The 16184-nt window shown below is 33.5% G+C and overlaps 1 protein-coding gene across 1 annotated transcript; it reads left to right on the forward strand.

The window, feature by feature from the left end:
* Positions 1 to 384: 384 nt before the first annotated feature.
* Positions 385 to 15424, forward strand: LOC111052744 (UV excision repair protein RAD23 homolog B). The gene is made up of 7 exons (XM_039430210.1): positions 385 to 813; positions 2168 to 2246; positions 4013 to 4205; positions 4822 to 4948; positions 5784 to 5892; positions 10822 to 11135; positions 13987 to 15424. The coding sequence occupies exons 1-7, from the start codon at positions 748 to 750 to the stop codon at positions 14095 to 14097; spliced, it is 999 nt and encodes a 332-aa protein (XP_039286144.1). The 5' UTR covers positions 385 to 747; the 3' UTR covers positions 14098 to 15424.
* Positions 15425 to 16184: the final 760 nt, after the last annotated feature.

Genomic DNA, 16184 nt, shown 5'->3' on the forward strand with positions numbered 1-16184 from the left:
AGTATACTACAAAATACTGGTGATTTGTCTCCAGACTCGAATCAATGCAAATATAAATTATATTTGCCATTAAAATAATAATTATTATTATATAAAATATAAATTTATCAGTAGAATTTCATTGAAAAACTTTCTTGACCAAATAAAAAAATACAGTGTTGATAACAGCTTATAATCTCTGTGACTTGTTTGAAAAATTCACGTTCCAGATTTGAAGAGTTGTTGAGTTTTCAAAAACTCCCTCCATAATCTCTACCAACCTAAGAATAATAATGCATACGGATACATCTGAATGATTTACTTTTACTATAATTCTCTCATTCAAAATTGAAAAATACAATTAGCTGAATTACGTCGACTTTTTCGAAACAGGTGCTATTTTATGCTCTTAAATTACGTATTACAACAGTACTTGAACATAATACTTCACCATACTTCACATCACAAAAATATCAACACCAATTTTAAAACATTACATTCCTGTCATTTCAAAAATATCAGTTTCCAATTTAAAAAAACTCGAAAACCAGACATATTAAATATCTTTCTGAGTTATTTATTTTTTAATAAGTTATTTAAATCAAGTTGGGAGTAGTGCATGTTTCATCACCATTTTCCATTTTCATTGCGTGAATGATGTCAGGTAAATGGCGCCTTGCTAAGTGCAATATCATCATTTGAGTATTTTTCTAACGTCTACAATTTTTAGTTTTCGTTAGTGACAGTGAATAATAAAATTTGTAAATAATGTTGATCACGTTCAAAAATCTTCAACAACAGACTTTTCAAGTGGACATAGAGCCGACGCAAACTGTAAGTTGACATGCCTCGCCGAAAATGTTATTTATAATATATTTTGCAATTGATTCAATAAAAAAAAAAAACAATGACTTCATACAAAATTGAATTATACAAAGCCTTAATAATTCATTATATTTGAAACTGTAGTTTTTACTTTCTTCAAGTTTTACATTTCAACTTTTAACCATGACATTCAATCCTAACCCTTTTCGTTGTATGTTATTTTTTCAATGTGGAATTTTTAAGCAGTACAGTAGATCTAATAAATAATTTATTAAACATTACTTTATTAAATAAAATAAACTTCAACTTCAGTGACTCAGTGTCTACTGAAATCAATATAAGTTGAACTAATATATTTTAAAGAATAAAAATTCAATTTTTAAATGAAATAGTCAATGTTATCAATAACCAATGAATTCCATGGTTATGTTATCCATTATTATTATATTTTTTGATAAAAGTGGTTGTCTATTCTCATTATTTTGTTTAAATATACTTTGTTAATAAAGGTAAGTTATAGGTTATGCTCTAACTAGCCTAAATGAACAAACATGTAAAGTAAGGTTAGGTTTCAACTTTTTATCTTTACGTAACATACTTGAAATAATTAACTTTAATGTTTGGTCTATTGAAAGGTAATAAATTAATATTATTTTATTTTTTATTTGCATAATAATATTCACAAAATATCATTTAAATAATAACCAACTATAATTGAATATAAATATTAGCACATTTAGTCCACTTACTGAAAATGTTTTAAAGCTATTGTTTTAAACTTGTTAATTCAATTGTCATTTATGAACAAAAAGCCTACAGGTCTTAGTAAAGCTTAATCCTAGTTGATTATTATTTGAAAAAGTAATACAATTCAGTACCTAGAGAATTTTTGTTCTAAACATAATGCATCTAATGTGTGTTCTTAGAAAGATCATAACAACATCCGTCTGTGTGTAACTATAATAATCATATAAATATTTGTGCAAGAAATGAAAAAATACTTGATAAGCTGTTCTCTTATCTCTCCAAGTAAAAAAAAAGAAAGTTCAAAGTTTAAACATTCAGTAACTATTAATCTTTATGATGAGATGAGACCTAATCTGTAAATAAGTTGTTAAAAAATTGTCCGCTCAAATTTCTTGTTTAAAATTAATTTTAAAATCCTTGATATTTATGAAGCTGCGTTTAGTCTTGTATAACAGCTTATCCATAAGTTGAATTCTATGAGAGTATAGGATTCATATATATGTCTAGAAAGCATAATTGAAATATAAGATAGTATTAAATGAAATATTCTTTGCTTAGTTGACTCATTATTTTAGTTTGTTGATTCAAAATTTCAATCATCACTATTTTGTTTCAGGTAAAACAACTTAAAGAAAAGATACAACAAGAAAAAGGAAAAGACTACCCGGCTGATAATCAAAGACTTATATATGCTGGTAAGGAAGATAAATCCATAATTCCCAATATTTAGATCAATGACCAGGCTTTCCTGGATAGAGCACGGCGTTAATACCAAAACTATTTAGTCATACTCTGACTTATTTTCACAAAATACATGTAGTAGGCTAACTCGGTTAACAAGAGACTGCCTTGAGATCAGGTCATTCAGGTTGTCGTCTAAATACTCGTTTAGACTATATATGTTGATAGCTCCTCTCAATCAGCCACCGAGTTATTACATTATTGAAAATACTGAACCAATCTTTCTGAAGCGATGAAGGCAAACCTTGTATGTTGATGTTGACTCTTCTTCTGGTATTGTGTTCATGAATTTGTCCTCTTACTGTAAAGGATTTGTGGTGAGTTTTAACGTATGGGATAGAAGCCAGAATATACTGCCCATAGACCACGTGTAGATCCAAACAACGGAGAATGGTTTTACCTTGCTTGAGCCTTGTAATCGATATAAGTGATTGATCTTAGAGCAATAGGATGTCCTCCACCTGAGCCGAATGTACGCAAAGTAGGTTGTCATATTTTGGATATGACTGTTGAATACTGAATTGTACAACATCAAAAGGTGCTGAATGTCATGTTGATTTGTCATTTTTCTGATGAGATATAATACTCTTGATAGCTTTTTGGATACTCTGCTTATGTGCTGTTCCCAGCTAAGTTGATTATCAATACTGACGCCCAACAGATTAACTAGTGCAGCATTCAGACCAGCTCTACCAAGAGTACACTACAATTTTTCTCTAAATTCTTTGAATATTATTTCGAACATAGAAAAGGATATCACACTCACCCCTAATAAGTTTGTAGTTAAGTGTGATAATAGGATAGTTACCATTGATACTTTTATCAATTTGTAGCCTACTTAATTGCTTCGAGTTGCTAATATTTGGTAGTAGGTAATGAATGGATAACGTATTGTCCTGATGATTGTATACCTAGCAGATTTTTATTTGAATTTATTTAGAAAGGGATATCATCACACTCACCCCTAATAAGTTTGTAGTTAAGTGTGATAATAGGATAGTTACCATTGATAAGTTACTCAAACCTTACTAAAAATCTAGTACTTTTTATCAATTTGTAGCCTACTTAATTGCTTCGAGTTGCTAATATTTGGTAGTAGATAATGATATTGTCCTGATGATTGTACACCTAGCAGATTTCTATTTGAATTTGAATTTATTACTCTTTGCATGTACAACAATAAAATTGTTTGGCAATCGTCACATATTACAAAAAAAATCACAACAAAAAGTCATTCATGTCATAACACTTATCAGCCAGCTAGTCCTTCAATTTTTTCTTGAGCTGCACTCTATTGTCAATGTTCTTAAGATGGTGCGGCAGGGAGTTGATCATTTTTTGGCTCATGTGAATTGGATTTTTCTCGTAGATGATTTACTCTCTATGATTTAAGAGCAAATCACAGTCAGCTAATGTTCGTTTTCACACACGCCGATTTTGCGAAGACACAAATCCAGCCGACAATCTCGTAAATTGTTGGAACCTTTCACACGCACATACCGACACTGACACAATTTCTGGTATGTTGACTTTTTGCCAAAACTGTCTTTCTTCCAAATTTTGATAAACAAAAGTTTTGAAGAGAGAATGAGGCTGCTCTCACTTTTCATTTTCAAGTCATTTTCATTTTTCTCTAGAAAACTAGAAATTTTTAATGTTGATGCTAGAAGTGTCACAAAATATTGAATTTGTTATGTTGAAATGAGGTATGGTTTTGCAGGAAAAATCCTGACCGATGACTCGACGATCAGCGAGTACAACATCGATGAGAAGAAGTTCATCGTGGTGATGGTTTCGAAGCCGAAGGCAGCCAGCGATTCGACAGCGGCCGCCCCCACTCCTGCGCCGCCCGCGGCTGCCGCCCCTGCCCCTGCCACACCCGCCACCACCCCCGCCAGTCAAAGTGATGACAGGTTAGCAGCAAATACTAATACATTCACTTTCAAAGCAGCAGTCAAAACTTCTAGTCTTGTCAGAGGACCTGAAATTGATCAAAGTTAGTAGACAGTTTACTAACAACTGTTTAATAGACAACTGTTTACTAAATTTGGAAATTGATCAGGTGCTATCTGAAAAGTGTGACACAATACCTGAGCCAGTCAGGTCACTCGGCATTTAATAGGTGATACCTCAGATCTGCAAGATTTTAAATTGTCTAGTTTTTTTCAATTATTACATATTACAATTTTTTACATAATCACAAAAAGTTTCTGATTGGTGGGCTCGTTAGATTGGCGACCCCGGCTGAAGTATGACTGTCGTAAGGTCCATTGACAGGTTAAATAAATATTCAGGCGAGGTGGGACCTTCCTCTCCAACAAAAGCCATACGAATTCACTAGTGTATAAACATAACATAAAAGGCTCTGTTTAATTAGATAAAGAAAAAGTTGAAGAGGTTAGGTTTTGGCTTTTAATAGCAATATTATGTTTATATTACTTGAAATGTTTTGATAATTTTATATAATAAAGCCATTATGTTGAAATACTCGCACATATGAATGACCAATTATTTTTTATTCCATTGTAGGGGGGCTAGTGGCGCGGAGTCAGCTCAGCAAGCCAATATCTCGGAGGCCGAATCAGCGCTTCTGATGGGCGACGAATACAATGCTATTCTTCAAAATATTATCGATATGGGATACGATAGGGACCAGGTATGTAATATGTCATGTCTACTAGATTCAGTTATCATTAACAAATTATGTGAATAGAATAGAAATTGAATATATATTTCATTCACAAATGTAAATCGAAGTAATTAAATATACAAACTATTAAAAGCATACAAAATATCGTACAGCATCAAAGTAGTGAAACAACACCGACATAAATGGCCGTTTCCACACTTACCGATTGTCAGCTGACATTCCGAATTGTCCTCTGATTGGTTAATTCCCACCAACAGCCGATTTTCAGCTAATCTGAGGACAATAATTCCGAGTGTCGGTAAATGTGAAAACGGCCAATCTGCCTGGTATGTGCAATCAATGGATATGAAATATGTTACAAGAGCCATAGAGCTTGGGTTTTGTTAGCCTTGAATGGTCTTAGGAAATTTTCAAGCACATAAACCAGGTCGCTGTATAGTTTGCTTATTGTTTAATATAATCTGTAATTCTCATTGATGAAATAATTATAAATGGATTGAATTCAATTCGTCCTTAATTTTTCAATTGTCGCATGTTATATTCGCATGAGTTTTGTAGCAGAAATTTAGATATTATATTCACCAATTATATATTTTTATTAAGTAATGCAGTATATCACTATGCATTCTTGTGTTACACTGGTTATTGGAATAGTTCTATTTATTTTCTGCAGAAATAAAGAAAAATAAACTACTTTTAGTACCTACCTTAGATTACTATCACGTAAAACTTCTAACCTGTGATACCTTATGACATAATTTTGTAAAGCAAATTTTCTTTCAAATTGAAATGAAGTTATGACAGTTACTGTTTGACAATTGGTGTTTGTTGTGTTTTTTAGGTGGAAGCAGCGCTTAGGGCTAGTTTTAATAATCCCGACCGAGCGGTCGAATATCTAATAACCGGAATTCCTTCAGAAAACGATACGTCACCACCCGTCGAAGTTGCAGGTAATTGATTGCTGATCAAATAATCTAAACTATTTTCTACACGGTAATCTACTTCAATCTGATGAAAAAATTGAGAGTACAAATTGTTCACTCTGCTAAGACTCGTGGATTTATTATAAATTGAAAGGGGAAGATCGACCGACTGATTGTAATTTATTGTAAACATGAGACGATTCAACAGAACTACACCGTTGCCTCCAAGATTATAAATTCTTGAGTTTTTTTTTTAATTGCGTGAGACGGTTCTGTAAAAGGGAGTTGCGCAGCAAGTTTATTATACGAAATCTGACGAGTATCCAGAGCGTTACGTTCAGCGAATATGACCTAACGAGCAAACGTCCAATTATTAAGTTGATTAAATTTTAGTAAAATTTCGCAAAAGTTATTACATAATTATTGACTTGAAGATCACGAAAAATCTTGATAAAAATACGCCGATAATTATTATTTCAAATAAGTCGAACGGCTACATTGGGCATGAAAAGCGACTGGAGTCAAGTTCCGAGAGACTGATGTATCTGCGACTGAGTCGTTCGATTTGAGTCATGCTAGTGTGAGTAGAGCATTCCTCTCAAACAGACCGGCAGATTCATGTAACCGTTCCTTCCATCAATTTGTTTAATTGATGAACATTTAATTCACTTGATTAATTAATTATTCATATTGATTTTTGTAAAACTGTATTCAAATCAAATTTTATCAAATCAAATTTTAAATCAAATTTTATTTGCCATTTCAAATATAATACAAAACAATGATAAATGTCAAAACAAAGTTAAGCAAGATAGACAATCAAAGTATTCATATAAATAAAAACTTTGTTACACAAAATAACATAATAGGCGCTGCCTGCAAAACCAAGGGTTTGAGTGCTGGCAGCGAGTACCAAAAAAATTCATAAAAAGTACAATACACAAGTGAAAGAGAAGAAAAATTAATACAAATATGTATGACAATAAAAATGTACAGAATACTGATAATATGAGGAAAGTTGAAGTGTAATACAAATGGAGTAAGTTACTGCTATATTAAATTTATGATTGGTTGCTGTTATAAGTCAATGTTGATATATATTGTGTTGGAAGGAATATATCTGAAATATAATTGAGAATTGATACAATTATTGATGAACTGTAGTTAGTGAAATGAGATGATGGTGATATTTAATATTATATTATGTTTGTAAGAATTGAGAAGTGTTTATTGATTTTATCCACTCTGCTATTTTTTTAGGATTTGCTTTTGTTGTTCTATTTGCTATTAAGTTTTCTGGTAGCAGGTTGATGAGTCTATTGCAGATGTAAGGAAATTGTCTTCGGCATACAGTCATGTCAGTTCTGTTAATCTGATAATTATCTTGCATTCGAAAATTGTAGGTTCGAGCTTGAGGTGTAAATAGATTTCTGTTTTTAATTATGTATAATATTATGTTTTTCACAAATAGTTGCCTAACTGTTAAAACTGGGAATTCTGTAAAAAGGAGATTTGTAGGGTAACGTCTGGGTCGACCAAGTGCTGCTTTAATTAAGTGTTTTTGAATTAAGGAGATTTTGTTAAAATGTACGTCCAATGCCCCACCCCATACCCTAATGCCATACTGTAATACTGACTGGGCGTAAGCAAAGTAAATTAATAGTAATATATTAAATCACCTAACCCGTTTAACCTGTAAAATTTATGTATAATATGTTTCATCTTTTTACATATATTATCAATGTGAGCGTTCCATTTGAGTTGTGAATCTAACATGACTCCCAGATATTTTGTCTCCCTCACTCTTATCAATGCCTGACATACACAGTTTTCATCCCTCTCCTGCAACCCTTCCAACTCTACATAATGATTATAATATGTACAGGAGTCTGAGTGAGTTTTTACACCATCTTGAAATAGCTCTGTAGGGATAGACCTTTCTGATGGAGAGAAAAGCATGTACACACTTTTTTTTATGTTAAGTGTCAGCGTGTGGTGATCCAGCCAAGATTTAACCCTAGCCAGACCAGCCTCGGCTAAACACTTAACCTCCCGCCAATTTGACCCAGTAAAAATTAAGGCCGTGTCATCTGCAAAGGAGATGGAATGGCATCCATTGATGTCAATTTTCAATAGATCATTGATATATACCAAAAATAATAACGGGGAGAGCACTGTACCCTGTGGAAGACCGTAGTCGGTCAATGTCAGTTTACTGGTGTCAAGGATTTGTATTCTTTCATGCAGGTAACTTTTAAATAAATTTAACACCGTTCCCCGGATACCTATTCTCTCTAGCTTACGTAGAAGGACTTTATGAGGAATGGTATCATAGGCCTTCGCCAGGTCCAAGAACACAGCCAGAGTTTTTCTACTGTTTTTAAAGTTTTCCGTTACAATTCTAACCAACTCAGTCATTGCATCTTCGGTGGATTTACCCTCCTGAACCCGAATTGATTTACAGCAATAAATTTGTACTTTTCAAGATATTCGACCATTCGTTTTTTTATTATCTTTTCAAATATTTTAGACAGGTTGCTTATAAGGCTGATAGGACGGTAGTTCTCAGGAGCTTTTTTGTCACCTGATTTATGGAGAGGAATTATTTTAGCTATTTTAAAATGTGAAGGAAAATTGCCTAACTCGAAACATTTATTAAATAAAATTGACAATGGTTTGGCTATGAACTCTGCTATATTTTTCAAACATATGTTGCCTACTCCATCCACTCCCGGAGAGGAGCTAATTTTTAAGCTTTTAATCATTATTAGTACCTCTTCATAACTTGTTGGATGCATAAAGAATGATTTTGGAGTGTCAGCCGCTGCACAAGGTGGATACTGTAAGTTAACTGGATTTCGTGTGGACCTGTTGAGGATTTTCTCTGCATGGTTTCTTCCTACTTCTGAAAAATATTTATTCATAATGTCTGGGTCGATTTCGGGTGGTTTATGTGTACGTTGTATGTCTAAAATTTCCTGTATGCAGTTCCAAGTTTTCTTACTATTACCTTTGTAATTTGATATTTTAGTCCTGTAATTTTTCTTAAGCTACGTATATTCATGTGTATAATATTAAAAGAGACAACATTATCTATTACTTCATCTAAATGAGAGTTAGGATCAAAATTTAAAATATCATCGCTCTCAATCGTATCGAAACATTCCAAATCAATCACCCCATCAAAGCCATATTCATCATTCATCAGTAACGTTAATGAAATAAGGAAAGTTATAATACAATAACAGAAATGAGATTAAAAAAAAGAAGAGGAAAAGAGTTAAATTAAAAAAAAAAACTTTCAAGTTCACTAAAAGAAAAACCCATTATAACCAGCCTACTGCGCAATTTTGAATATTTTTAGGAAATATTGGACATTTGTATAATTAAATACTAATTATATTCTACTAAATCATCATCGCTCATAATTCTCCGAGTGCGAGAGTTTTCAGATTTTTTAACAAAAACTTTGCAATCACGGACCCAGACAAAGGTTAGTTTTTTGTCCTTTTTTAAATTCTTAGCTTTGCCAAGTAGTCCTTTGTAGTAGGGAGAGAGGTGTTCATTCACATATACGTTTGATAAGGGCAGCTTGTCGCATACATCGGTTGATTTGATGCCTTTCTTTTTGCGTGCCGCGGTGATCCATTCTGTTTTCTTCAATCTGGAACTGAATTTGGCCACGATGGAAGTGGATCCTTTAGCGGTTGGCATCCTGTGGACAATAGATAGGTCTTCATTCTTGAACTCCATATTCAACGATTTTGCGGCGGCTTTCATGACGACATGTAAATTCTCACCCTGGGTTTCGGGAATACCTACTATTTCAACATTGTCCTTTCTAGTATATTGTTGTAGATCGTGAATTTCTTTTTCTAGCCTCTGAACATGTTTTTTATCCTCCAAGTTTTCTTTTTCGAGATTGAGAAATTTTAGTTTTAAAGAATTATGATCCTCCGTGAGGGTGTTGAGTTGCGTTTTTATAGTTTCTGTTTTGGTGTTTAACTTTTCCAATTTCGTGTCCAGGTCGCCCAATTTTGAGTTGAAGAAGGATTTCAGATCGTTTATTTCCTTACGTAGATTCTCTATTAGATCAGAGGATAATTTTTTAAGGTAATGTCCGACTGACCTGCGTTATTTTTATCCTGCTTACAGCTCGCACATTTCCACGCAGCTCTGGCTTGCGAGTTCATTTTTTTAAACTTTTCGATGGACTCCAGTCTAGTACACGCAGGGTGGAACACTTTCGCACACTCACTACACTTCACTGTGATACCCTCTTCAGCGAGATTTATTTTACAGTTGAAGCACTGTGCCATAATGGATGAATTATTTGAGTAAAAAGTTCGTCCTGAGAATTTATCACGCAGCGGCAAAGGTCACTGATTAGAGTGGAGCTACTACCGACACGACCGCTCTCATCGAAAGCTGAACTGATACTGATGAGTTTCTAAGTTTGAAAATTTTATATTTATTTATTCAACTTCCAACGGTACAACACCAATTTTTAAAAATAATATAGAAAAACAGATAACAGCAAAAAAAAAAATGTAAATAATATATAATATTAGAAAAATGTGTTCAGAAAAAGAGATACAAGCAAAAAATATATAGATAAATAATATACAATAATAGAAATCTATGTGGATAATTTGGATAATTATATCTTTGATAACTAGATGTGTGCACTTACTAGTTTCACACACATACAGTTCTGTTCGGTTTGCTTTCTGTTCGTTTTCAGTTGATTCCGACAAGTATGAAACGGCAGTTAGTTTTGAATTTGGTACAATTTCCAAAACCGCACAGCACAACACCCATCGAAACGATTAGCTTACTCCTCTCCACTACTCTATCCATGTTAAAAACTGTGGAAGGAGAAATCGGTTTCCCCTCTTCATGTCGAAAGTAATATTTAACAGACTTTAGTAATTTTTGATGATGTGTTTTCTTTAGAAAGCGGTGGCGAGGGCGGCGAAGAGCCGCTAGCGTTTTTGCGCACGCAGCCGCAGTTCCAGCAGATGCGGTCGATGGTGCAGCAGAACCCCGAGCTGCTAGACGCAGTGCTGCAGCAGATCAGGCAGACCAACCCGGCGTTGCTGCAGCTCATCTCGCAGAACCAGGAGGCGTTTGTGCGCATGCTCAACGAGCCCCAGGCGGGGGGTGGTGGCAGTGGTGGTGGTGCAGGTGCCGGCGCTGCTGTACCGGCGGCGGCTGGAGGAGCCACGCCGGTGCGTGTCACGCCGCAGGACAAGGAGGCCATCGAAAGGGTGAGTAAATTCAAATTCAAATTTTATTCAATCCAATTCACAATATTTACAAATTATGAGAAAAAATCATACAGCTTAACAGAGTAACAAAACATAAAATGCTTGGAAACGACTTGTATTGATTATTTGAAATCCAGTACCGTATTTACATGCGAGAGAGTGTGTGTGATGATTTGGGGGGGGTGTAGGGATGGTTTTAGTTGATTTAACATTGAACATTAATTTTATAATTAGAGCAATAAAATTAGTTTTGGATTGGCAAAGTGCTGGACTCATTGACCAACAAACAGACTTTTTTAGACTATGTGGGCAATTACTATTTCATGGTCAGGGTATTGGTATGCTGCACATTCACCGTAATAATACATTTCCGTATAATATTAAAAATCTATAATTTATAATAATAGTATTTAGTAATAGTAATAATGGTTTTATCAAAGTAATGGGGATAATTCCCACTATTATGTATTGCTTTATTTAATTAATTTGAATTTTTTGTTGTTGCTGTACCCTGTGTAGGCCTATGTATTAATATTCTATAATATGTTGTATTATTCTATGGAAATAAATGAATTCAATTCTATTCTAATTCAATTCATGCTGGCCCAATGAAGGCCAATGTGTGGATGGGTGGTTTACCAGCGCTGGCCTTCATTAGACTAAGTTGGGTTACCAGTATGGGCCAACATGTGGACTAAGCATTAATTGAAAGAATAAAATCAACTTTATTTGCCATTTATTCCTATTGGCGTTTTCCCATAGTAAAGCGACAAAGGTAGCTTCAAGTGTTTAAAATAATGCTTGTCTTCAACTGGTGGTGCAAATAGTGCAGCGGTATGTTTTGACTCATTCAATACAGGGACTGGCATATTAATCTGACGATTTTGTTGTAATTGTTATGTTTGAACCACTGTCATTGAAAAGGAGGGAATGTTGTATATCAACAGGTCTATTCTTGCCATTTCAGTAGCCAGTATGTCGTGGTAAGTGAACATACAGTGTTAGTGATTAAAGCTTATTTTAAAAATAATGACTCAATTATTTTAACACAGCGTTTATGTCGCAGACATTTCAATAATTTAAATCGTCACTCGCCTGTTCCCAGTAGGAATACGATCTTGTTGTGGGTAAAGAATTTCAGGTACACGTTTTCTGTTTTAAAAACGAAACCAACAGAACGAAAACGTACTGTGAGAACGCATGAAAAACCCCTGAGTAGCGATTACACGGTCTCCACGACATTCTGATCGACGAATTCTGTACGAGGAATTCTTCATTCCGACCTAAAATTCCATCCGTATAAGATAATGTTAGTGCAACAACTTAATGCAAATTATTGGGCACATTGCAAAGCCGCTTGAGAGATCATTCTCGAAAATGTCCACCAGGATGCCGTTATTCTTTCAAGTGACGGGGAACATTTTCATTTTTCGGGATTTGTGAATAAACAAAATTACCGTTATTGAGCAGCCAATAATTCAAAAAACTAAAGGAAGTCATTCAACGAGAAATTGAAGCAATTCCACAAGTGATGATTGAGCGATTTATCAATGACAAATTTTAGAATTAGGTTAAGTGAGTGTGTGAAAAGTAACGGAAATCATTTGGATGACATAATCTAAAAAAAAAACTTTGTGAGTAATCTATGCAATTCACTATAAATTGCAAAATTTGATATATCATATGATTCAATTGTATGAAACACAATTTAGTTAATATCCCTCAAAAATCGTCAGGTTTTTATGCCGGGCCCTGTACATGCCTTCTTTTCAACACTCAACCTTACCTTCGCCGCTACACTATGTTTTCACCCTTACCTTTTGACAAGATCCATATATTTTTTTATCAATGAGACCTATTCCATTCTATTGTTGGCCGACAGAATCAGAATTATTGTTCTCCAATTGCTTGAGAATTAGCCAATCGTAGGACAACTCCGTGAAGTAAAGTGTCGGCCAACAATCAGTTAGTGTGAAGTAAATACAAAACAGTCAGTCTTTATTTACTATACAATTATAATAGGATACAATTTTCAAAACAGAAACAACATTGAAATAGTTTTTTATTATAAGTTGGTGATACGTTCTACATGAAAAGATTCTTGAATTTGATTAATCGAGCTGTTGTCTTGAATATAGTTGCAGTTATGTAATGTAGAATATAAGTTTTCAACTTATAATGTAAAAGTTGAATGATACAGTTCATACCACATATAAACGTATTTATAAGCCTATATATTTTGCACCCCTCTCCAGGCATAGCTTGTGAAAAGGGATGTGAAAACAAAGTGATTGAAAACTCTTTTTGAATCGCCAATCCCACTTTTTAATTGAGCTCTCTACTTCTATTTCTAGGCTTCATCAATCACATTTGTTATACTGTACTTTTGAATGAAAATACTGTTGAATGTTGTCAATTCCATTTTTTAATTACGAGGCTCGTAAGTAGCCTAATGCATTGCATTTTCAACTGTACTTTTAGAAAGTTATTAATGGAAAAAACCGTGAACAATAAGTAATCATGAACACATTGTTCCATGTACTTTTTCCTCTACATTTTGAGGAGTCTGATCTTAATAACCGCCAAATCTGCGAAATCAGTAGAATTAGAACTAATTCTGCTATTGTTCTCTTTGTTTATCAATTAAATTAGATAATATAATATATTGAGATGCGCAATTTATGTCGTTATCCTTTGAATAGTTTTACATTCAACCACTTTTCTCGATAAGCTTTAACTCTTGCTCTTATCTGAAAACTGATTTTAATTCTCATTAATTTTCTTGATAATTTGTTTATAAAAATATTTTTCTTGTGTTAATTAGTTGCTGATTTGTGTGGTTTGGTTTCAGCTGAAAGCACTGGGCTTCCCCGAACATCTGGTGATTCAGGCGTACTTCGCCTGCGACAAAAATGAAAATCTAGCCGCCAACTTTCTTCTCTCACAAACGATGGATGACTGAAGTGGGCTCACTTCGCCCGCCCGCCCGCTTATCAATGTTTACTACAACATGATCATTAAACTTACACGCCTTATCAAATGGGGAGACATCGACCTGAAGAAGAGAACGAAGGAGAATATTGAGAGAAAAACTTTTTACCGTGAAACGGCACAGTTATGTCGTGATTTTAATTTGAATTATTCATAATTTTCTCAGTCATCCATTCATTTATTTTATGTTATTCGTCTGGCTACAACTTGAAATAATTCAGTTTTAGATGAAACGCGATTGATCACGTTGTGTTTGGTGGTAACAGTTTATTGTTCATAATTCTTTTCAAAACTAACTTTATTTATTTTTTCCCGTTTACTCAAGTGTCCCGTTTATTTGACTGATTAGTTTGAGAATTAGGGGAAAAATCTTTGGGATTTCATAAAAGGAGTTGAATAAATAAGTTGTTATCTGCTCAGTTTTGTTTATTATTATAATTAAACAATATTAATAATTCTAAAACCCTCTGTTCTCCATGTTTCTATCCTCGATTATTTGAGTAATTTTCATTACAGTTGGAATTTTAATTATATTCATTTGAAATGTGTAATAATTGTTTATTATTGGAAGAGATACTAGTAAATATTGTTTTATCTAATCAATCCGAATTTTCGATACCTTTACTATTGAAGAAGCGGATGGATTATTTTTATCTTGACGTAGTGTTCAGTTAATTACCTTGTATAGTCACTGCATACACAATATTCACTGTGCTGTTTGATATAAACTTGAATGAAAATAGTACATTATCTTGCTTCAACATTCAATTTAATTAGAACTTGTCGATTTTGACGACTAAGAGGAGGCAACTATTCCGATCAAGTTTTATCAAATCACAAAATTGTCAGCTTGTTGAAAAGACAACTACTATGATTGATGGTATTGATTAATCAACTAATTGTCACAAACTATTTATGTGGTTCATTCGCCAACCACGACCATCCATAGCGATCTATTGTAATATAAATGTAGTTGATAAGTTGATATTTTGTATAGTAATTTTTCCGCAATCAAACAAAGCTTATGTCGATTGGGCTCTCAATCGGATTGAGTGAACCAATACAATATCAAGAACCAAGGAATTTGTCTAGTGTTTCAATTGGCGCACTCAAATTTATCTAGAAGTAATCAAACATAATTGACGCTATCATGTTGAATTTACTAGAATATCTCGGATAAGTGATTAGATTATCGAATTATCTGGTGGTCAAATAATCGGGACTTAATTGTAGATGTATATTATACCTACTGAAAAGAGAATGTATAAAATTAAAATATTTGAATGTTCAAATCATAACTTTTATAGTTATTTTTCCACTATCCAAGCTAAATAATTAAGATTTGGAAAAGCAAAGCAATTGATGTATTAACCTTTTACGTGGCTGTATTTTAAGTCTTCTCTTAGGCTGGCCACAAACTACAGGACATGCATGATGAACATGTGTGTACTCTCATGTCATACATTGTTGTGTAATCACAGAAAAAGGCTTCGAATGTCATTTTTCGAGATTAGGTTTTTGTGTCTTTGATATTTTATTGTCCACTATTCGAGGTTTAATTATTTTTGGTTGTTTATTTTATGTTATAAGCTGCTGTCAGACAGCTGGTTTTTGTTTGAAGACTCTCGCTGATGGCAAAACTAGCATCAACATGTTCTGTCGTTAGTGGCCAGCCTACTAGAGAGAATAATAACACCGCACATGGCTAAGCTCTAGTCGGCCTGCTCCCCCTGCTATCTCAGTTATTATTGAAGATATCGACTCAATTTTTTTTTAAATGAAAGAGGAAGACAAAATAAAGCGCGCTAGCATATTTTTATACCATTTGATTTAATTTTAATATTAGAAATAGCTGTTTCAAAACTAACCTTATTCTATAGAATGGACGATTCTAAATTATAATGATTTGTATCAACTATTATTAAAGATATTATGGGACTAAATTTTTTTAATGAAAGAAGAAGAAAAAATACGTGTCGGTAACTGAATAACAATTCTAATCAATGAAATTTAATGTTATTAATATTAACAGCAAATTTTGAATTTTGTCCAACCTAT

This window comes from Nilaparvata lugens, chromosome 6, assembly GCF_014356525.2.
Source record: "Nilaparvata lugens isolate BPH chromosome 6, ASM1435652v1, whole genome shotgun sequence".
NCBI classification, from domain to species: Eukaryota; Metazoa; Arthropoda; class Insecta; order Hemiptera; family Delphacidae; genus Nilaparvata; species Nilaparvata lugens.